Here is a 24,769-nt window from a genome sequence, read left to right on the forward strand (position 1 = left end):
TCGATGGGTCAACTGTTGATGATCCTGCTCAAGTAGCTAACAAACTGAATGAATATTTTGCATCGACATTCACACATGAGGAGTTATTCAGGAAGGGGAATGCCAGAGGTGTATTCAACTCTGGCAGTAAGCTAGAGTATCTTGTAATAATTGAGAGTAAAGTGGAGGAGAAATTGTTGAAGATAAATACAAGAAAGGCACCTGGGGTGGATGGGATCTATCCAGTTATATTAAAGGAAGCAGCAAAGGAAATAAGCAAACCCTTAGCCATAATTATGAGAGCTTCCTTGGACTCAGGGGAAGTACCCATGGACTGGAGATGGGCAAATGTAACCCCAATTCATAAAGGAGGATCAAAGGGCGACACAAATAATTATAGACCTGTTAGTTTAATTTATGTTCCTGGAAAATTAATGGAGGCACTGGTTAAAGAAGCACTGCAGGATCATCTAGACAAGACTTCAGTCATAGCTCAGACACAGCATGGTTTTAATAAGGGGAAGTCTTGCCTGACCAATTTGATTGGATACTATGATGCAGTCACAAAAGAACTGGATGCTGGGAATAACTTTGATATTATATACTTGGATCTTAGAAAGGCTTTTGATACTGTTGCACATGGAAGACTGCTGCACAAATTGGAACAGTGTGGCATTGGTGGCAAATTGCTGCTGTGGATAAAGGGTGGTTGAGGGGGAGAATACAGAGAGTGGTAATTAATATTAGCCATATGGTACAAGGAAGCCTGAGGCTTATGCTGCACCAGCCAAAAAAAAAAAAAATTCCCGAGTTACCCCCTGTGTGTGTGTGTGTGTGTGTGTGTGTGTGTGTGTGTGTGTGTGTGTGTGTGTGTGTGTGTGTGTGTGTGTGTGTGTGTGTGTGTGTGTGTGTGTGTGTGTGTGTGTGTGTGTGTGTGTGTGTGTGTGTGTGTGTGTGCGTGCGTGCGTGCGTGCGTGCGTGCGTGCGTGCGTGTGTGTGTGTGTGTGTGTGTGCGTGCGTGCGTGCGTGCGTGCGTGCGTGCGTGCGTGCGTGCGTGCGAGAGAGAGAGAGAGAGAGACAGAGAGAGAAGGCATCACCAAGAAAGAGAAGAATGATGATATCCTGCTCAGGACCCTGAGTTTGCCAAGCCCATACTCACCAGATGTGAGCCCCCGGGGTAATCAATGGACACTACTCATCGTGGACTAATGTTATTAGTGGAGTCCCTCAGGGTTCAGTATTGGGTCCATTATTGTATTTATAAATGATATTGATGATGGTATATCAAGCTTAATGTCCAAGTTTGCCGACGATAAGAAGGTTGGCAGGGTTGTCAAGGACACTACTGACACTATGCTACTGCAACAGAATCTGGAAAGGTTGAGCAGATGGGCTGAGAGGTGGCAAATGAAGTTTAACATTGACAAATGTAAAGTACTACATATGGGAAACAGCAACCCCAGAGCAACGTATCAGCTCTGTGGTACTACACTGACAGTGGTAGAGAATGAAAGGGACCTGGAGGTGGTTGTGCAGGCAGATATGAAGTTTTCTGAGCAGTGCAGACGGGCTGCAAGTGTAGCACATGGTGTATTGTCGATGATATATAGGAATTTTTCTAGCAGGGATAAGGAGGTGATTATTCCATTGTATAAGGCAATGGTCAGACCACACCTAGAGTATTGTATACAGGTCTGGAGGTCTCATTTCAAGAAGGATGTAGAGATGCTGGAACGAGTACAGAGAAGGGCAACAAGATTAGTGAATGGAACAAAGGGGTGCTCTTACGAAGAAAGGCTTAAGTTTTGCAAATTACAGTGTCTGGAGACTAGGCACCGGCGAGGTGATCTGATAGAGGTGTATAAAGCCTTGAATGGTTTGAGCATGCTCAATGCTGATGGGATTCTTCCTCTTGCTCAGAAAAATCACCTGAGAGTTGCATAAATTCAAATTGAGGAAAGACAGATGTAGGATAGACGTGAGGAAATTTGCCTTTAGCCAGAGGGTGGTTGGTTGGTGGAACAGACTTCCATCCCTTGTCGTGGAAGTTTTTAGCCTAAATAAGTTTAAGGCTCAGCTGGACAGGTATTTCGAACGTACAGAGGGGTGAAGTGGAAGTGGTTATTTTTTATTTATTTATTTATTTATTTTTATTTTATTTTATTTAGTATAATTTTTTTTTTTTTTGGCTGATGCTGCATAAGCTTGCTTTCTTGCATCAAATGCCTCTACTAATGCTAATGCTAATGCTAATAATACATAATACATAAGTGGATGTACATAAAATCCTACAACAATCAAAATGCTGAATAAAATAAAATAAACATTAGTAATAAATGCGGCGCAATCGGGCTGAGTAGTATTTAATTTAATTTTTTAAAAGTTGTAATTACCTTTAGACCGTCATCTGTGTATTATTTGAATTTTCGTTTTTGTTTGCTTCGGAAAGTTAAATTTTACAGGTTTTCAAAGGAAGTAAGTGGCATGTTTAGTTACCTGCATGGATTTTGTATTTATGTCAAAATAGTTGACGTACACTAACTTTCGGTTACTGTTTTCTCGTGATGATATCAGCTGGCGCCAAATTTGAGGATGAGTGAACAAGAGTCACTGTCATCATTTGATAAAGGAATATCAAAAGTTTCTTGTACAAATCCTAGTTATTTGGAAGCAGCATGTCAAATAGTCGAAATGAAGATTGGAAAAGTTATTGATTCAGTTGAACTCACGGAAGAATGCAAGAAGTCTTGTAAAGATCGTTTTATGGAGGTCAGTATGTATATTCTCAGATATATTTCAGAGAAATTATTTACAGAAATATATTTTATACAAGGTGAGTTTAATGGTACTAAATTTAGCGATTCAGTATTTGATAATCCCATGCAATTAACAGCTGTTAATTGAAAACTACTTGATGGAAGCCTCATTTTCAGAAGCAAGAGGCTCTCTTGTGCAGAGAGTTAAAAAAACCAAGTTAAAAAACTTTTAAAAAGTTAAGTTAAAACTTAGCTTTATTTTTAAAGTTGTTTTAAACCTAAGTTTAAAAAAAGCGACACTAAAATACTTCGTTCTGCAAAATGGCAGTATTTGGAAACTAGCCACCTGCGAACATAAATAATGATCTGTATTTGTATTTATTTACAAAAATATATTTTATACAAGGCGAGTTTAATGGTACTAAATTTAGCGATTCAGTATCCGATAATCCCATGGAATTAACAGTTAATTGAAAACTACTTGATGGAAGCCTCATTATTATTGGTATTGGTAATTATCATCAGTATTTGAAAACTAGCTACCCGCAAACATAAATAATGATTTATATTTAAGGTTTAATGGCTTCCTTACCCTTTTTCAGATACATAAACTTAAATTGAAAAAGGATGGATGTCGGATAATGTGTGGGAATTTGCTTTCAGCCTGAGCATAATTCATTACCGAAAAAAAAAAAAAAAAAATATATATATATAACATAACTGTTTTGGGATATAACTTAAGGATTTAATTTTTGTTTTAAATTTTATTGAATTAAATTGGAATCATGACTCTGACCAGAGCAGCAAAGCAAAAGGCTCAAGCTAATGGGAGTGCTGTGGTTCAGGGGAGAACTGAGGGGGGCAGTTGCCCTCTGAATCACAGTCTGTTAAAATGCACTGTTTGCTTGATGTTTGCGGAGCAGTCGGGTACGGGACATGATACTGCCAAGGGGGATGTCTTTGTGTGTGCACGATGTAAGGAGTGCAAGGAAATCAGGCGACAACTCAGCGTTGTTATGGGCCTTTATGAGACCTTGAAGGACAGGGTGGATGCCCTCGAAGGAAATAAATTGAGGGGCCCATCAAGCTCTCAGCTGCCCACATCAACGCCAGAGCTTGCACTTGGTCATCAGGCAACACAGGGGCAGCCCCCTAGGCAGAATGCGCTGGTCCCACAGGAACTAGTAGTTGTTGGTGACTCTATTGTCAGGGAAACGGGGAACATGCTTTGTAAAAAGGATAGGTGGAATAGGACCAGGGTATGTCTGCCAGGGGCAAAGGTTGATAACGTTGTAGAGCGGATATCATCTTTTAAGGGCACAAAAGGTGATATAGTTGTACACGTTGGCACTAATGATATTAAGAGTAGGAGACCGGCGGAATTACTTAGCAAGTACAGGTCACTGTTGAAAAAAAGCCGTGAATTAGGGTTGAACTTGAAAGTGTCTGCAATTCTGCCCAGACACGATAGGAGGGAGTATATGATGAGAGCCTTGTCGATCAATTCGGCCCTGGAGGGATTGTGCAAGGCTCAAGGGGTAGAATTTTTTTCAGCCTGGACTGTACTTGTTAACAGGAGAGATTGCTTCTACAGGGATGGGATACACTTAAATAGAAAGGGTGCACGAATTTTTGCTGATGCTGTCGAGGCAGTGTTAGGTGGGTCGGAAAATTGCTAGTTGGGGGGGGATACAAGGACTAATAGATTAACAGTAGCCACTGGCAGAGGTGGAAGTGATTCTTGCACTGCTTCTATTCAAATGAGCAGAAGTCTGAAAAACAAGATGCAGGATATTTCAGAGACTGCTGGTAGTCATTGCGTTACAAGTAAACACATGGGTTGTGTTAGGGTAGCTAAGAATAGAAACAGGTGCATGTATACCTGCGTGTACACCAATGCTAGGAGTTTGGTAAATAAATTTGATGAATTTGAGGTATTGCTCAAAACATCAAAGGCAGATATTGTTGGGATATCAGAGACGTGGTGTCACACAGATATAAGTAATGCGGAACTGGAATTTGGGGAATACAATGTATATAGAAAGGATAGACAGGACAGGAGGGGAGGAGGGGTTATGCTATTAATTAAGAAACACATAAAGTCAAAGGAAGTGAAGCCAGTTGACATCGATGGACAGGGCAGTGTCGAGTCAGTTTGGTGTGACATAAGCATAGGGAAATCAAAATTGAGAGTAGGAGTGTGCTATAGGCCTAATGACTCTGATGAGTATAATAATATATTGTACAGGGAAATAGAGTGGGCCAGTAAATCAGAGAGTCTTATAATGGGGGATTTTAATTTCCCAGATATTGACTGGAATTTGTGGGTTGGTCACTCGCACACTAGCAAGGCTTTTGTGGATTTATTGGATGATTGTTTTCTACATCAGCATGTTCGTGAGGCAACAAGAGGGAGCAATACTCTTGATCTGATTATCTGTAGTGATTCTTCATGCATTAAGAACCTGCAGATAAATGAACCACTAGGTGGCAGTGATCACAGTGTGTTGAAGTGGGATTTACTCAAGGAGGTAACTACCATCAGAGGTAAAGGGAAGGGTTTTTGTTTTCGTAAAGGCGACTATGATGGTCTGAGACAGTATTTAAATTCTATACAGTGGGACCAACTGATGATGTTACCAACAGCAAACTCAAAATGGGAAGCATTCAAGGAACTAATCTTGGTGGCTACCAGGCTTTACATACCAACTAAGAAATATTGTTCAAGGTTTAGGCCTAAATGGTTGTCAGATGGACTAATGAGACATGTGGCAGAGAAGAAAAATGCATGGGATACATACAAATTAATGGGTGACATGGAAGCCTATGATAGATATAAGTTGGTCTGTAACCAAGTCACAAAGGAGATTAGGCAGGCAAAGGCAGACTACGAAAAATCCTTGGCAAAGGATGCAAAGAAAAACAGAAAGGAGTTCTTTACATACTTGAACTCGAGAAGGAAAGGGATGAATCAGATTGGTCCACTGGATATTGATGGTTCAACAGTTGAGGATCCTGCTCAGGTGGCTAACAATCTAAACGAGTATTTTGCGTCTACATTCACGCATGAGGAGTTATTCAGGAAGGAGAATGATGTAGGTAAAGTAAACATTGGCAGTGAGCTGGATGATTTTGTAATAACTGAGAGGAAAGTGGAGGAGAGATTGTTGAGGATAAACATAAAAAAGGCACCTGGGGTGAATGGGATCTATCTAGTTATATTAAAGGAGGCAGCAAAGGAAGTATGCAAACCCCTAGCCATAATTATGAGAGCTTCTTTGGACTCAGGGGAGGTACCCATAGACTGGAGATATGCAAATGTAACCCTAATTCACAAAGGAGGATCAAAGGCTGACACAAGTAATTATAGACCTGTTAGTTTAACTTCTGTTCCAGGTAAATTAATGGAGGCACTGGTTAAAGAAGCACTGCAGGATCATCTAGACAAGAATTCAGTTATAGCTCAGACGCAGCATGGTTTTGTTAAGGGCAGGTCTTGCCTGACCAATTTGATTGGATACTATGATGTAGTCACAAAAGAACTGGATGCAGGGAATAACTTTGATATTATATATTTGGATCTTAGAAAGGCTTTTGATACTGTTGCACATGGAAGACTGCTGCACAAATTGGAGCAGTGTGGCATTGGAGGCAAATTGCTGCTATGGATAAGGGGATGGTTGAGTGGCAGAAGACAGAGAGTGGTAATCAATGGACACTGCTCAACGTGGACTAATGTTATTAGTGGAGTTCCTCAAGGTTCAGTGTTGGGTCCATTGTTGTTTTCGGTGTTTATGAATGATATTGATGATGGGATATCAAGTTTAATGTCTAAGTTTGCAGATGATACAAAGGTTGGCAGGGTCGTTAAGGACACTACTGACGCTATGCTGCTGCAACAGGATCTGGAAAGGTTGAACAGATGGGCTGAGAGGTGGCAAATGAAGTTTAACATTGACAAATGTAAAGTACTACATATGGGTAACAGTAACCCCAGAGCAATGTATCAACTCTGCGGTACTACACTGACAGTGGTGGAGAATGAAAAGGACCTGGGGGTAATTGTGCAGGCAGATATGAAATTCTCTGAGCAGTGCAGACGAGCTGCAAGAGTAGCTCATGGTGTCTTGTCAATGATATACACGAATTTTTCTAGCAGGGATAAGGAGGTGATTATTCCCTTGTATAAGGCAATGGTTAGGCCACATCTTGAGTACTGTATACAGGTCTGGAGGCCTCATTTCAAGAAGGATGTAGAGCTGCTGGAACAGGTACAGAGAAGGGCAACAAGATTAGTAAATGGAACAAAGGGTTGCTCTTACGAAGAAAGGCTTAAGTTTTGCAAATTACAGAGTTTGGAGACTAGGCACCGGCGAGGTGATCTGATAGAGGTGTATAAGGCTTTGAATGGTTTGAGCATGCTCAATGCCAATGGGATTCTTCATCTTTCTCAGAATAATCACCTGAGAGGGCATAAATTCAAATTGAGGAAGGACGGATGTCGGATAGATGTGCGGAAATTTGCCTTTGGCCAGCGGGTGGTTGGTTGGTGGAACCGACTTCCATCACTTGTTGTTGAAGTTGATAGCCTAAACAAATTTAAAGCTCAACTGGACAGGTATTTCGAACGAACGGAGGGGTGAAATGGGAGAGGGTGTTTTTTTTTTTTTTTTGGCTGATGCTGAATAAGCTTGCTTTCTTGCATCATATGCCTCTACTAATGCTAATGCTAATTATTCACTGATGAAAGTGTTGGAACAAACTTCCATTGGTGTTGAGAAAGTGGATAGTTTTAATAAATTTAAGGGAGCATTAGACAAATTGTTGGAGGGGATGGTTTTTATGTTTCTTTTTTTTTTTTGGCCGATTCTGTATTTGTTTATATTCTGCTTTTGGTATTAGTAGAAAATGATGCAAGAAAGAAAGCTTATATAGCATCAGCCAAACAATAAAATAAATAAATAAAAATTCTAATCCATCCCCTCCAAAAGTTTGTCTAGTTCTTCCTTGAATTTATTCAAACCATCTACTTCCACAACCGAATGAAGCTTCTTCCAGCAGTCAACCACCCATTGGCTGAAGGCAAAATTCTGCATATCAATTTAAACTTATGATGCCTCCTGTGCATAGGCTGAGCAAGACGAAGAGTACCATCAGCATTGCAGGTACCTAGTCTCCAGATGCTACAATTTGCAGAACTGAAGCCTTTCTTGGTAAGAGCACCCTTTGTTTTCCTCATTAATCTCATTACCCTTCTCTATACGGCACCTCTGTAGCCAGGTGGGCAGGAGCAACAGTGCGTAGCACATGCTTCTTGATTAGACCGGGGTTTGAGCCAGTGAGCCACCAAATACGGAGGATGCGGAAAGGTCAGGTTGCTAATGCTCCTGAAAAAAAAAAAAAAAAACCTTCTCTATACCTGTTCCAGCAGCTCTATGTACTTCCTAAAATGAGGCCTCCAGACCTATATGCAGTTCTTAAGATGTGGCCTGATCATTGCCTAATACAATGGAACAATCACCTCCTTATCCCTACTAACAAAATTCTGGTATATTGTTGACAAAACCCCATGAGCTGGCCTGGTAGCCAGTCTACATTGCTCAGAGAACTTCATATCTAACTGCACAATTACCCAAGGTCCTTTGCATTTTTCACTACCCTTAGTGTAGTAATGAGTGTTGATGTGTTACTCTGGAATTACTGCTTTCCATACGCAGTACATTGCATTTGTCAATTTTAAACTTATTTCTCAGCCCATCTGCTTAACTTTTCTAGATCCTGTTTCAGTAGCATAATGTCATTGCCAATCTTTATATCATCCATCTTTATACCCTACCAATCTTTATATCATCTGCAAACTTAGACATTAAGGCTGATATACCCTCATCAATATCATTAATAAATACAGAAAATAGCAATGGGCCCAGCACTGAACCCTGTGGGACACCACTAATAATATTAGTCCATGAAGAGCAGTGTCCATTGATTACCACTCTGTCATCTCCTACTGAACCGTTCCTTTATCCATAGCGTAACTTGCCATTAATGCTACCCTGCTCCAATTTGTACAGCAGTCTTTTACGTGCAACAGTATCAAAAGCTTTCTTGAAATTCAGGTATATGAGATCAACATTATTTTTTGCATCCAGTTCCTTTGGCAGGATATCCAATCAAATTGGTCAGACAAGATCTCCCCTTAAGAAACTCATGGTATGTCTGAAGTATAACTGCAACCTTGTCTAGACGATCCTCCATTACCTCAACCAGTGACTATTAATTTCACTGGAACAGAAATTAAACTAAAAGTTCAGTAATTACTCATGATACATTCGCACATCTCCAGTCCACAGGGACCTCCCCTGAATCCAAATATACTCTCATAATTATGGCTAAGGGTTTGTTTTCCTTCTTTGCTGCCTCCCTAAATATAATTGGATAGATGCCATAAACCCCAGGTGCCTTTTTTATGTTCTTTTCTCATCCAATTAAAAATTATGATTTTATGTTTTTTTCTCATCCGATCTGTAATATATTATAGATAGGATGAGAAATCTGCAATGCAGCAGTCTGTAACTATCCCATGCTTCTTTAGTTGTATAAGTTCTGTCAAAATATATTTGTAGTTCTCAGAATAATTTGCTTAAACATTTCCCAGAGAGAATTCATACACAGCCATGTGATGTTAAAACTCCAACTGATAGAGCCTTAGAAAATTCACAATGCACTGTAGTCCTCTTAACCCATTATGCATGAAAAGATTGCTTCAGCAAACTGTAATTACTTATGAGCTATTCAAGGTCATCAATCACACATTGACACTTAACAAGTTTAGCTCTTTTAATACAAGGGTTGTTCAATAAAGAATGAGCCTATTTTTTTTTTTTTTTTTCCCACTGCATGCCTTTATTAATCGCCCATATTTTGATGCTTATTTTCAAAGTAGTCCCCATTTGATGAAATGCATTTACTCTAGAGTTTCTGCCATTCTTCAAAAACATACTATAGGCTACTTTTTGATACGTTTGAGAATTGCCTCTGGCTGACGCCTTCCGACAACTTCTGATGACTGGAAATGTTTTCCATGCAGGTTCTCCTCTAACTTTGGAATTTAAAAAAATCAGTTTTCACAGTCAGAAAACTTTGAAGATAAAAAAAAAAAATTGTTTTCACAGTCAGGGCTGTAGGGTGGATAAGGAACACGTTTGACATTAATGCTGGCCAGATATTCAATGACAGTATGAGCAAGTTGAAGTCTTGCATTGTTGTGATGCAGCATCCACTCACCTGCATGCAGTTTGTGGTCGTTTGCGACAAATGCGATTCTGCAAAGTGTGTAACACAGTTCTGTAGCAAGGTCCCATAACATTTGTATAATGTGGCACAACATGCTGGTAAACCATTCCTTGAATGTCAAAAAGAGAGATGACCATGACTTTTCCTACAGAAGCCACAACTTTTGCTTTATTCAGTGTTGGTAATGGCATAGACTTACAAACAGAGCTTTGTTGTTTACTGTCTGGGTCAAAATGATGAAGCCATGTCTCATCCTCTGTTAACACCTTGTGCAGAACCTCACCATCTTCAGTAACCATCCATTGCAGCTCCTGCAAACCTCCATGCGAACTTGCTATTGCTTAGGTGGAGTAGTCTTGGTACCCAGTGGGTACAAACGTGTCATATGCAAATGGTCGTGAAGAATACCATGCATGCTTCCTACTGATATTCTCAACATCTCTTCCAGTTGCCTTACTGTTATTTGACATTCTTCTCACGATTACAGAAGCAGTGTTTATGGTTTCTGTGGTGCGAGCAATGGTTGGAGCTCCAGGATCACCAACTTTCGTGATTGGATCGCATCTAACTTTAAACATTCTAAACCACCTGCAAGCTGTGCTGTGTGGAGCATATATTCACCATAAGTCTCTACTAACATTTCATATGCTTCAGTTGACGTTTCCTTGAGATGGAAACAAAATTTCGGAGCTGCATACTGTCCCTTGCATGTCACAGCCATTGTTATGTAGGCAAAACTGAACAGGCATAAGTTGACTGGCCATATATTGTAGCTGAAGGATTGAATATGCCGACTGATGGACCACGTGCACGAGTGCCATGGGTCTGCTACTTAAGGATGTGTCATTGCAGTAATAGTATACTGTTGAAGAAGGAGACAGCAGTCTCCGAAAGCTTCAGGTTTTATCGCTTTTAATCCAGTTTATTTTAGATAATTTTATTGCTTCGGTATATTTTTAACTATATTTTTAACGTTTTATCGTAATTTATTTTATCGTAATTTATTGTAATATTTCCGATAGTGTATCACATTATTTTTATAGTAAAATTTTTTTATTCCTTGGCTGGTGTTTGTCTTTAATTATTGCAGGATTGAATATTGTTTGTTTTTGTTGTTGTTGCCATGTGCTGATTGTGAAGAATGAATGAGCAATATGGCAGATACACAGAAACAAAACTTTCTCAGCTTGTTTATGAGAGTTGTTGCTTTTTTCTTATTTTTTTATCAGCAAACTAAAAACATAAAATTATTTTTTGTTATCAATTTACTAAATACATAAATTGTGAATTTTTACTATTTGCTTATTACGTTAATCAAATCAGAAGTATAACATGTATTTAAATACATGTTATACTATGTATAAGTATAGTGCGAAAGAATCAATAATACATAGCCAAATCTGAATGAACAGAATATTAGCAAAGCGGCATCGTTTTAAGTTATACCTCATATTGTGAATACCTTCACAACAAGTTGATGGCAAAACAGTTATGAAGTATAACTCCACAATATGAGAGATGCCTGATGGTGTAAGATATATTTAGACTATAAAGCGTTTAGGGCATAAGCCTCAAGCTATGGAAAAGTCTAGACTATGTATAAGTATAGTGCGAAAGCATCAATAATACATAGCCAAATCTGAATGAACAGAATATTAGCAAACCATCATTGTATCACTCGGGTACCTACCCACCCACCGAAGAAGGGCCAAATAGCCCTGAAACCGTGCCGTCTGGGTGGTGGTATCCATCTGAGAATAAGTAACATTAGTCTTCTCCTCAGGTGAAGCGTTACTTATTCAAAGTAGTGCAATATCATGGCAACTCGTTGTGAAGGTATTCACAATATGAGATATAACTTAAAACGATGCCGTTTTGCTAATATTCTGTTCATTCAGATTTGGCTGTGTATTATTAATGCTTTCGCACTATACTTATACATAGTCTAGACTTTTCCATAGCTTGAGGCTTATGCCCTAAACGCTTTATAGTCTAATACATGTTATACTTCAGTTGTTATTAAAATTGAGAAAGAAATAAGCAAACTGCATTATGAGAGCATTGACAGCATACCACAAATATTTAATTTGTTAAATCACAAAGCCTGAAGTAAATGTTGTTTTTCATATACTGTGACTACAAAGTATTACAAAATATGAAGTGAATATTATGTTGGTACTGTTCTCACCAAATTTGCTGGCACATAACAAGATATGCAGAAGTTCATCCAGTCAGAATCAAGTCTAATACAGTCCATTAATCCTAAAAGGTACGACATGTAAGACAGAGTATCCAGTGTTATGTCTAAAAGTGTAATTTATTTACTTCTGAAGTGAAGTTGTTGAAAAAGGGATTGTCAAATGTTAAAATTAACATTTTACATAATTGCTTTTATAGTTTTATATAGTCAAGGAAGAGAAATTTGTTTCTTGTGTAATAGGATTTTTTGAAAAGGTAACTGAAAGTGAAACTCTTATGATTCTTCTTTTCAAAGCAGTTGAATGGACTTTGGCAATGACTGTCTTGTTTAGATGAAGATTTTTAGATTTTATTTTTTTTATCAAATAAAAAAAATAAGAAATGGAAGTTTGAAACCAAGGAGCTTTAAAGCTCCTAAAAAGTATGATCGTATTTGTCCCATAACTGAAATCGACAATTTTTGATAGATGAATAGAATAGATAACACATAGAATAGATGTTTTCTCTGCTGTACAAAATGATGCATTTTCTAAAATAAGCATTTTAGAAAATAAAGCTTTTTAATTTGAAGATTTTGCTCAGAATTTTTACTTTGGTTTTTAACATTTACTTAACTTTTATTTAATTTCTTACTTAAGTTCATTGAATTATTTAGATAACAAATTTCAATAAAGTTATTAAATTTAGAGAAATTTTATTTCCTTAGAGTAAGTTGAAATCATTTGGAGAGTGCAAAAATACAAATACTACTACTCCAAAATTAAGCAAATCTGAGAAACATGTCCTCCCCTAAAGTAATAACAGGAAGAATTCAAGTCAGTTTCCATTCAAACAGATCTGGGCCCTACAAACTTGTATGTACAGCAAAGTCAATACAGTTACTTTTTTATATTATTAGTTACTTAATTAGTAATTAATTGATAATGAGATAATTTATTTTCTTTTCACTTCCTTTAATCAGAAAAAGAAATTGCAATAAATTTAAGAAATAAAAATTAATGCATCTGAAATGTAATGCACCATGCACTTTTTAATTCTATGTTACATCACATATTACAGAAAAGTTGCTCATGTGGTGTTCTTTTAGGCTTGGGGTTTATTATCACTGATGTTATTATTATAAAACATAATTTTTATAATTTTTAAAAATTTTAAATTAAATAATTGCAAATTAAAAATTTAACTACATTTAATAAAAGCATGAATAATTCTATCAATATGTTGATGATGTAGCTAACTCATTGCTCAAAATTTCTTGTACTGTATCTGGGTTTTTTTTTTTTTTTTTTTTTTTCTCTCTCTCTCAAACTTTCTTTATACATATTTGAAGGAAGTTTGTTCCAGAAAACAGAAGTTGAATGAATAAATGAGAAAGAAGAAAGGTTGGTTCTGTGAATTTGAAGTTGGACAGTAAAAGGATGTTGACTGGTTGCATCATGTGTTTGGACTGCTTTGGAAGAGAGAGAGAGAGCAGGAATTATAGAAGCCAGTTCAGTGCTCATTGAAGTATCCATAGAAAAGGCATGCAGCAGAAACAGAATGTCTATGATACAGAGTGGAGAGACTGTTACAGATGAGTCATTAATTAACCTAACTGCCCTCTAATGAATGGAATCTAGAAGCCTGAGAGAGAGGTTTTGGGGGCACCACCACTCCAGATGTAGTGGTGCCCCCAAAGAGAACACCCAGTTTTTCAAATGCAGAGGAAGCAATATTTGTAATGTGCTTATGCCGAGAGAGAGAGAGAGAGAGAGAGAGAGAGAGAGAGAGAGAGAGAGAGAGAGAGAGAGAGAGAGAGAGAGAGAGAGAGAGAGAGAGAGAGAGAGAGAGAGAGATTAGAAGCCAGAAGAGATTAGGATAGAGATATACAATCGTGCCTAGAAATCAGAGTGTCATTGAAAATAAGCATAGGAGCAGAAGAATCCTTATTGCGAGATGTAAGACAGGACTGAGTTTTAGAAGTCTTGAAATCTATTAAGTGGTCTTTGTCTCACTGGAGATCAGCATTTAAGGAATTGATGGTAAATATTTGAGAAGTTGCAACTGTTTGTGCAGGGCAAGGATTCTCAAATGGGAAGGTGGAATACAATGTGTTATCACCAGCAAAACTATGGATAGGATTTCCAGTCAATGGAAGAAGATCATTAATATACAAGAGGAAAAAAGTGGGAGAAAAAACTGAACCTTGGGACACACCAGCATTAGTGGAGAAGTTAGAAGACAGAGTGCCATCTACTATCACCTGCAGTGAGCAGTCAGGGAGAAAACTGGACACCCAATTACAAAAAACAGTTGGAAAACCATAAGATGGAAGCTTATTTATCATACCTTTGTGCCAGACATGATCAAAAGCCTTTGAAATGTCAAGAGCAACTGCTTGAGTTTCACCAAACTTTTCCTTTTCCATTAAATTTGTACATAGATGGGTAACGTAAGTCAGAATATCACAAGTGGATTGACACTATCAGAATCCATACTGGCATTCGTTGATCAGATAGGTTTCTAGATATTTAAGAGTTAGCAGTTAATTGATTTCTTCATTACTTTAGAGAGAGAGAGAGTAGAAGTGCAATGGGACGATAATTGGATAGGAGAGATTTGTCACCCTTTTTTAGTGACTGCCTGAATATGAGCAAATTTCCAAGTAGAAGGGAAAACACCTTTGGAATAAGAAAGGCGACACAGAACAGGAGTAAGTTCAGGAGCACTGGTTTTAAGAACAAGTGGTGAAATATCATCGGGACCTGGAGCTTTCTTAGCATCAAGATTGTTCAAAATCCTGACTGAAGACCATAGGAGGCATTGAATGCAACTTACTGGGAATGGTGGGAGGTGGTCTACCAAGGTCATCAATACACAAGTTGGAAGAAATACAGGTTACTATCAGATCAGCTTTATCTTTGGCTGAAGTGGCAATAGAACCATCTAGTTTTGACAGGAGTGGAAATAGAGATGGGCAAAAGTTGCAGCCAATAGCTTTGGCAAGAGACCAGAATGCTCGACTACCATTTGGCAAAAAGCAAGTTTTCTAAGCTTAGCCTATTCGAAATGCAGTTCAGCATGGTTAATAACTGATTTACAGTTGTTGCAAGCTTTGGCATAGGCAGTAAGTGAACCTGGAGATTTGGATACAAGCAATTGTGATATGCAACATTCTTATCTTGAATAGCCTAATCACATTTATTGGATTAGCTAATGGACGAGATTTTAAGGTGGAGTACAGAATAAGGGATTTTTCCCTACAAGAATATTTTACTGACATGATCAGAGCAAACCTTGACATCAAAAGATTTGAAACAGTAATCCAACCAAATAAAAGAAATCTTGCAGATCACCCCACATTTCATTCTTGTAATGCCAAACAACACAAGGTTGAGAATGGCCATGAGAGAAAGGCTCCATTGGAGAAGAGACCATCACCAAGTTGTGATCTGAGGTGCCTAGAGGACCACACACTTTGACCGTGTACATAAAAGGGTTGTTTGTGAGAAAAAGATCAATCGTGTTGGCTTTGTGGTTAGGATTGTTTGCTATTCTGGTAGGTAAATGAACAGTCTGTGTGAGGTCATTAGTAATTGCAAAAGCCTCAACATCTCGCTCTGCAGGGTCCATGTGACTAAAAAATGGCAGCCAGCTGGAGTTGTGAACATTAAAATCGCCAAGGAAAATTACCTTGCTGTTAAGAAAGTTGGACTGGAGAAAGTCAAGTTCCAAAGAGTTCCAAGTGATTAGTAGAGTTAGGAGAATGATAGACAGAACAGATGAATTTGACAGAAAAAGTACATGGGGTTTGTCACAATGTAAGTGGAATTGGATGTATATTTGGGAAATGAACAAGGAAGTGTTTGTTGGGTTTAGTTCTTTTGCAGATAAGTTTGTTCTGTTAGTTTGACAATTCATGATGTATTCAATAGTAAGAAAAGGTGGGAAGGATATGCTGTGTGAAGTAATAAAATTTCTGGATATGGCATACACATGGAAAGAATATACCCAGTGCCTTGACATAATAGCCCCCTGCCTACACACTACTTGGACTCCCTCCAGTCACTGTCTGCCAAGTGGAGGCAGCGAAATTATAACTAGCTGATTCGGAAGCCTCCTAGAGAGTTACCAATAGGTTTGGTCCAGCGGACTGTCTAGTTGCCTTTACACAGTTGCGTGTAAGTGCCATTTTAGTTATTAATTATTAATATACATTATATTTTTTTAAAGTTTTACTGGAATTGTAGTAGTGGTTAATATTAGTTAATAAACTGTAAATTAAGAATGAAGAACAATTCAAATATTGATATTTGGGGAATTTTTTTTTGTTTTTTTTTTAATCTAATTAATTTTATTTAAAAGAGTAAGAGATTACCTCAATGTTTTGAGTAGAATGCTTCCAGTCAATACTCTCCAAATGTAACGAATAAAATAAATGGATAAAATAACTTAATAAATTCTTTCACTCATAGAGATATGACTGATTCAACATGCATTTCTCGTCTAATTAAATAATTTACTGAATATCAACTTGCCACATTATCCATGAATAAGCAGATTCTGATTGGTGAACAGCAAAATGAAAAGTAGACAGTGATCTCCAAAACTGGGGAGTAATAATGGAAACTGGGAATAAGAAAACCACTATGAGAAATGATTATGATTAGCACGAGATAACCTCTTTGCTTTTTTCTGAAATAGCAAGAAGTTTTACCACATTAATTTTGCAATTTCTAAAAACATTTATTTTTTTAAATCAGGTTTATATTGCAAGTCTGAAAGAAAACATTACTGTTAATGGGTCAGTGTGGCAGTATACTTCTCATGGTGCAACATCTGGAGACGCAAAAGAAGTGGAAAAAAGAAGATACATGAATGAAACTCTACTGCCTCAACTTGGGAGACTTATGAATGAAGTAACGTCAAAAAGAAAAAAATTTCCAACGGAGATCTGCAGAATTATGAAGCAGAGGTTAAAAGTGGAGAGGCAAAAATTGGTAAGTTAATTTCAGTAAACTGATGCTTAACATACTTTGTTTTCAAGCTGTGTACATGTCTTTCTGTACATCAGTTGGAATGCATGTTTCTATCTACCAGTTGAGAAACTCAACTGGTGAGCTGCTGATCGGATATATATTAAAATCATTAAAATATTTTTAATATATATTTTAATGATTTTAATATATATCCGATATATATATACCAGCATCCTTCACTCATGAATCCATCAACTGATAAGCATAGGAGGGAGATTAATAGGCTTCATGCACTCCGCTACAGATAGATAGTGGCGCCTCCGTAGCCAGGTGGGAAGGAGCAGCAGTGCGTAGCACACGCTTCTTGATTAGACCGGGGTTCGAGCCCGTCACCACCAAATACGGAGCATGCGGAGAGGTCAGGGAATGACCACCGCACCGGAGCAATATGGCCTTAGTTGCTAATGCTCCTAAAAACCAAATAACAACAACAACAGATAGATAGTATTCTTGTTTACTTGTATATTTCAGTTGAATTTTTGCCTTATAAAATTTAGTGTGCTTTGTTTTTTTCTATATTTTGATTTTTTTTTTTTTTTTTTCTTTTCTTTGTGATCTCCATTCTTTTTCTACGCCACCAAGAATTAATCAATTGGTAAAGTATGAAATTTTGAGATATGAGTAACATGAAAAACAAAAGTGCATATGCTGTTTCTTTTTTATTTTATACAAGTGTATGTATGATTAACACTGGGAGTACACAACAGTCAATTTGACCATTGAAAATTTTTAAGTCATTGTAAGTTTTTTTAATGTATATTAAATTTACTGTGGGTTCATGTCTTTTTCCACCTTTTCTACCTACATATACGTTTGTTTTTTTTATTAAAAGAACAGAATATATGCAGTGTTTACTGCAGAAATAAATGTATTTATATTGCTAATGGTAACAATACACTTTCCAATGCTAGGAATATGACCACACTGCATCTATAATTACTAAAAGAAACAGTATGAACAATATTTTAAACAAGAACTTAGGATCCACTGGTACTCCTAAGTGGATCCAGATATTCAAATTATTAATAAGCTAAATATAAATAAAATAGTATGTTAAGTATTAAAAGAAAATATCCTTAATATATTTGTATAAGTAAACAACCACTCCAAATAAAGATATGTAATCCAACAGATGATGGCATTACCTTGAATAACATAGACTCCAATGACTCCGGCAGGTTCAGATGAACCTGCCCAAGATCTATCCAGTATCTGTGATGTTGTGTCACTGGTGATATGGCAGTTATGAAGTTTCAAAATTTCTCCAGGAATTAATATAAATTTTATAATGCAAACTTTGTTAGCTTTTAATCTCAGTTTTAGCATTAACATTAGTAGAGGCATATGTGCAAGAAAGCAAACTTATACAGCATCAGCCAAAAAAAAATTTCCATTTCACATATCAGTTCCCTCCAATAGTTTGTCTAGTTCTTCCTTGAATTTATTTTCCTTTAAAAAAAAAAGATGACAGTTTCTTTGTAATAATATCTTTTATTTTGGTGCCAAAAAAAAAATATATTTTTGCAAATTTTGCACATATTGTAAACTCTGAAAAAGATAACATGTTTGCTTTGTGTACCATAGACAGCTGTGATTTTTTTCAAGCAGCAGGAAACCTGATGTGGTCAGACATTTGCAAATGAGCATATCGACAGTATGAAGTGCATAGAAAGAAATGCAAAAATAGATGGCACATTTCATGATGACATTTATTTGCATCTTTTGTCATAGAACATCTTTTGTCATCTTCCTCTGGGTTGCTCTGATCATTCAAGCATGCTTTTCATAAATATGTTTCCTGTTTGTGAAATAGCAAAAAAAAATATGATTGTAGAAGAACAAAAAAAAAAAAAAAAAAAACTACATTTTTAGCCAAGTTGTGTGGATAGTAAAAGAGGTAGTGATGGTTCTCAGAAATGGGCCATTTCAGTTGCTACAGGTGACAGTAATCAAAGTGATTCCAAACTATATCCTATTTTAGTGACATTTTGTTTAAAAAAAAAAAAGTCAAATTGAAAGCAGCTTGCTACCAACATTGGAAGGTGACAACAATGGACATCACTCTTCTGAATGACCTGAAAGCATGGGGGGCTCCTTCAAAAAACTGTCTGGCACTTAATGTTGATAATGCACCTGTTATGGTAGGCTTAAAAACTGGAGTAGGAGGTATTAAAAGAGGAGATTGAGCACTTCATGCTAATAAGCTTTCCTTATCATCCTATTAATTTGTGTGCCTTCCTGGGAAAGTAGATGAATACTTGGTGGAAATTTACTATTATATAGGAAGAAGTGCTAAAAGGAAATATAGATTTAAACAATTTTAACTTATGCATGCCACTGAAGTAAAAATAGAATTTGAAGCGTGTGTGTGCATTTTGGTTGCCTTTGGTAAATGTGTAAATACATTAGTACAACAGTGACTCACTGGCTGTCACTGACTCCTGTTGAAATCCAGTTCATGATTCAAAAGTTTTGAAAGAAGACAATAATGAACTCAAGAAAAAGAATTTCTGAATTTCAAACTTCTGGTAAAAGCATTCCTGAACAGGCCAAGCAAGCTGATAATTCTAGGCATTTTATCCTCATTTGTATAGAAACTTTGTCCATGTTTCTCTCTCCTACTTAAATAAAGCAATTTACTTGTTTCTTTTAGATATTATTTGAAAATAATATTTGAAAACATTTGAAAATCCAGACATAGCTCTTCAATCCAGCATACTTCCATCCATGTACTGAGGTCATTACTCCTAGATATGTTATGTTCAAATTTATTTCATCAACGGTTTTCAAATCTTCCACTTCCATTTTTGAAATTGATTGACATAGCAGACTAAACCAGGTGGATGATTCTTACTTAGTCATGGACATTTATACTGCCAATATCTTGAAGATTTTGTTCTTTTGCTGACTGAGGAAGTACTTTATGGCTGCATGTGACTACATGGTGTAGAAATTTCATCAATCTGTAGTGCATCATTTATAGTTTTGATTTTTTTGTAGACAAGTTTCCAGTATTTCTTGATTTCGTTAAAATTAAAAGAAATAGATGAAGCATTAGATATTTTGCAGCATCAGTTCCTTCAATTTCAGTGTGAGCATACAAGATGCTATTATGGAAGTAAAAATAATTAATGTATAGCAGACCTTGTTTGGAGAGGTGACAAGTGCAGAAGGAAGCTTGAATTATAACAAATTATTCTAAGTCATGTTTGGCATTTTAATGTCCCTCACAGTAGTGCTGATAGAGAATATTCAGCCAGGTTAGAAAAACAAAACCTGAATTCAGATCGATCTCTGTCTCTCTGGTGAAGCTTTGGAAATGCTCCTGACAGTCAAGTCTAGACAGCAGAACCTTTGTTTTTAACAAAACTTTGACTCAACATTTCTCAAGAATGCAAAGTCTGCAACAGTATTTTTCTTGAACCAATCAAAATCAGTTTATGTATAATATAATATCCAAACAGAAATCAATAGACAGAAAAATGTTAAAAAATCCTATGACTGTATTTTAGTATAAAATGTATATATAAATTTGGACTATAAAAAAAAAAAAAAAAAAAAAACTACTTTTTCTGAAAATGTTTCATTTCTTTTTCTCCCCCTTCCTGTTTTCTCCCTGCTTACAAATGCCTGATCTTCAGCTTTTCAAAAGTTGGCAGCTCTGTGCATGCAACTTGTTACTTATACCAGAATCATTTTGAACCCCCCCCCCCCATGCACAGGCAGACTGGCCATAAGACTTGCCATGAAAACCCCGGTGGGCTGGAGACAGATTGAGGCTGGTGTGATTTTAGCTATAAACAATATGGCCATAAATACCAGTATGAGGCTGCTACAAGTTTTCCCCCGTAAGAATTTTTGAACCAGTCTGCCTCTGTCCCCGTGGTTTTAAGCCCTTTTGTACTCAAAAGTATTTTGCTCACCCAGGAGGAACTCAGTGCCATCCAAGGTTTTTTTTTTTTTTTTTTTTGTTGTTTTGTTTTTATGTTAAAAATTCAAGAAATTTGTCAAGTACAGTTAGTTTACCCTCCAAGGCAGAGATGTGTGTGTGTGTATTATTTTGCACAAATGCCATAGAATTAGTATATGTTATAAATGGGTTTTAAGTTATGTAAAATTAAAATTAATTTTCTGTAGACAAAAAATTAAAATTTAATTCAGTTTATTAAGTATAAATCAAATCTACAACAACAACGACATTCCATCCGAATGGCTCCAATCCATCTTTGTGGCCCTACCAAAAAAGGCTACCAGCCGGAAATGCGAAGACTTCAGGCTGATCAGTCTAATGAGCCAGGTGCTAAAAGTCTTCCTCAAGGTGATTCAGCAAAGGATAAGATGTAAGTGCGAAAGTGCACTAGGAAACACACAGTTCGGATTCTGCAGGGGACTAGGCACCAGAGAAGCAATTTTCTGTTTACAAATATTGCTACAAAGGTGCTATGAACATCAAAAAGACGTGTATATATGTTTTATTGACTACGAGAAAGCCTTCGATTCAGTAGACCACGACTGCCTAATTGACCGACTGAGAAAACTTGGGCTTGAAAACAATGATATCAACTTTATTACAACTCTCTACTGGAATCAAACAGCCCGGCTTCGCTATGACAACGACCTGACAGACCCAATTCCAATAAAAAAGAGGCGTCCGGCAAGGCTGTCCATTATCTTCCATTCTTTTTAACATCTATTCGGAAATGATCTTCGACCAAACACTGGCTGACAAGAACATCGGCATAAAAGTTAACGGACACTACATCAATAACTTAAGATATGCCGATGACACAGCACTAATAGCGGATTCAGAACAAGATTTACAGACCATCTTGAACGAAGTGGACATAGAAAGCCAAGCATGGGGGCTACGAATCAACAAAAAGAAAACAAAGGTGATGAAGGTCAGCAGGACTGCAAGCAAAATCACGATCAAACTAAACAACGAAAAATTAGAGCAAATACACCGCTTCAAGTATCTCGGAGTACTCATTGATGACCAGCTGAACCATGAGGCCGAAATCAAAAGCAGAATTGAACAAGCCAGGCAGGCATTCACCAAATGGAGAACCCTCCTCACTGACAGAAGCTTGAACATCATGCTCAAATTACGCACATTGAAATGCTACATCTAGCCAATACTGCTCTACGGTGTAGAAACCTGGACTCTAACATCAGCCACTACAAAAAAGCTCCAGGCCTTCGAAATGTGGCTCTACCGAAGAATGCTGAAAATTCCGTGGACAGCCAAGGTAACCAACGCACAGGTCCTGCAGGACATGCACACGGAACGGGACCTGCTCAAAACCATCATCAGCAGGAAATGCAAATACCTAGGTCACATCGCTAGGAACCAACAAAAATATCACCTACTACCACTCATCCTGGAGGGAAAGATCGAAGGCAAGAAACGCCCAGGCAGACCGAAAATGGCATGGCTAGATAACATCAACACCTGGCTTCACATGACAACAGCACAAATTCTACACGCAGCGCTAGACAGAGAACAATATCAAAACGAAGTCGCAAACGCCATTCGGCAGCATTAAAGAAGAAGAAGAAGTATAAATTAATTTCCATTTTTGCAGATGTAAAAATTATATTGTTTGTTATTAGGAAATGTAAAACATCAGACATTCTTTTTAGTTTACTTTTTTTTTTTTTTCTTTTTTTTTTTTTTTTTTAAATTTAATGCAGAAAGATAAACAAGTGAAAGTTCAAAATCCCGAACTGAATAGTTTGTTTGAAAACTTAGCCTCACCTGATACCAGTAGTGTAAAAAATGTGAAGAAATTCGTTACAGATCTTAGCTATGTGAAAAAGGTAAGGGTTAAATGCACATTTATATGGTGGTTAATTTTTAGTGATTGGCATGCAAAATAGCTGATATTAAATGTGACATAATCTGATTGCAGATCAATTTTATTATGTAAATAAAAACATCTTAAGAAATGAAAATCTATATATAAAATGCTGTCTGATTAAATTATGTAAATTATGATATTTACTGTATTTTTAAAAAATTTTATACTGCAACTTGTCCTCATTTAATCATCTAGCAGACACATCAGAAACATTGACAGCAGGCATATTGGCTCACTAGTCAATTTTTGGGATTAAAGGGAAGAAATGGGGAACTTTAAAATTTTATTCTTGATAATAACACTTTACTGCATAATAAGATCACAGAATATCTTTAGTAACAAGAATCTTGTTATCCAAAAAATAAAATAAAATATTTCACATGGCTACCTTTCGGCCAAATCTTGGGATAGCAAAATGGGTGAAATCAGAAGGAAACAAATTTCTATGGAAAATTAATACCCAAGTGGACAAATAGTGCACTTTTTGCACAAACATGGTGCTGTAAAGTATTTTTTTACTCTAACAATTTTCCAATTAAAAAATAATTAACGATACTGATTGAAAGTGAGTACCATATTGTAGGAATATTAAAATTTATATACTGAGTAATTTTAATAGATATTTAAATTAAGTTTTTCTGTTTTTGGTGCACATTGGTAGAACTATCTGTCTGCTAGATGATTAATATCATTTCAGTGGATAACAATGATCCATTACGGGTTGATTATTTTTCTGGTGATCATTATTATATCATTTGCCAACAGCAATTTCAGACTGCTTTGTATAGGGTAGATGACATGGCATACGTAGTTGCAGAGCATTGACATGCAGGGATGCAAGGAAAGGGTAGTCCAGGGTTTCATGAGATACCTCCCCACCTCAGAGATCCTAGAAAATTGTTCAAACTTAATTCTCTGCACTATATATGTATAAAAGGTATAGTGCTTCCCAAAGAGCTATATATCATCCAACTTATTATTATTATTATTATTAATATCCATATGATGCAAGGAAGCCTGAGGCTTATGCTGCACCAGGAAAAAAAAAAAAAAAAACAGTTCCCGAGTAACCCTGAGAGAGAGAGAGAGAGAGAGAGAGAGAGAGAGAGAGAGAGAGAGAGAGAGAGAGAGAGAGAGAGAAAGAGAGAGAGTCAAAATTAGAAGGGAATCACCAAGAAAGAGAAGAATGATGATATCCAGCTCAGGACCCTGGGTGTGCCAAGCCCATACTCACCAGATGTGAGCCCCCGGGGTTAAATTACCTACCTTTATCCCAGTACTCAGTTCAGCAGTTGTATGCTATGTGTACTTTGTATGTATGTGTTATGATTTAATTATTTCACCCTTAATAAAAAAATAAAATAAATAAAAAATCGTAAATCAAGAGGTGATGACAGTGAATTTACTGTCCCATCTAGTGCAGTATCCGTAGCTGCCAACCCTCTGGGTTTACAATGGAAAATCCATCTCTTTGATCCTTTCTCTGACTCACCATTATAACATAGTTTGTAACATGGAGTTTCTTCTTCCATTTGCAATGACATAGTTTTTCTCTATCTCTTTATTTTTGAGAACTACTTTTCCAATTTTTAAAACTACTTTAAAATTAGAATATTTTGAAAATTCTGTGAATTTCTTCTTATTTTTGTTAATGAATACAATT

At 36.9% G+C, this 24,769-nt stretch overlaps 1 protein-coding gene across 1 annotated transcript in view; it reads left to right on the forward strand.

The window, feature by feature from the left end:
* The first annotated feature begins 2,571 nt into the window (after positions 1 to 2,571).
* Positions 2,572 to 24,769, forward strand: part of LOC150084904 (uncharacterized) — a 31,702-nt gene continuing 9,504 nt past the window's right edge. Inside the window, exons 1-3 of the mRNA XM_090376388.1 lie at positions 2,572 to 2,748; positions 16,970 to 17,206; positions 22,940 to 23,065. Coding sequence (XP_090232514.1) covers positions 2,572 to 2,748; positions 16,970 to 17,206; positions 22,940 to 23,065 — 540 coding nt within the window. The remainder of the gene's footprint in view (positions 2,749 to 16,969; positions 17,207 to 22,939; positions 23,066 to 24,769) is intronic.

Source organism: Mastigoproctus giganteus, chromosome 6, assembly GCF_048544385.1.
Source record: "Mastigoproctus giganteus isolate SK-2022 chromosome 6, ASM4854438v1, whole genome shotgun sequence".
Taxonomy (NCBI): Eukaryota; Metazoa; Arthropoda; class Arachnida; order Uropygi; family Thelyphonidae; genus Mastigoproctus; species Mastigoproctus giganteus.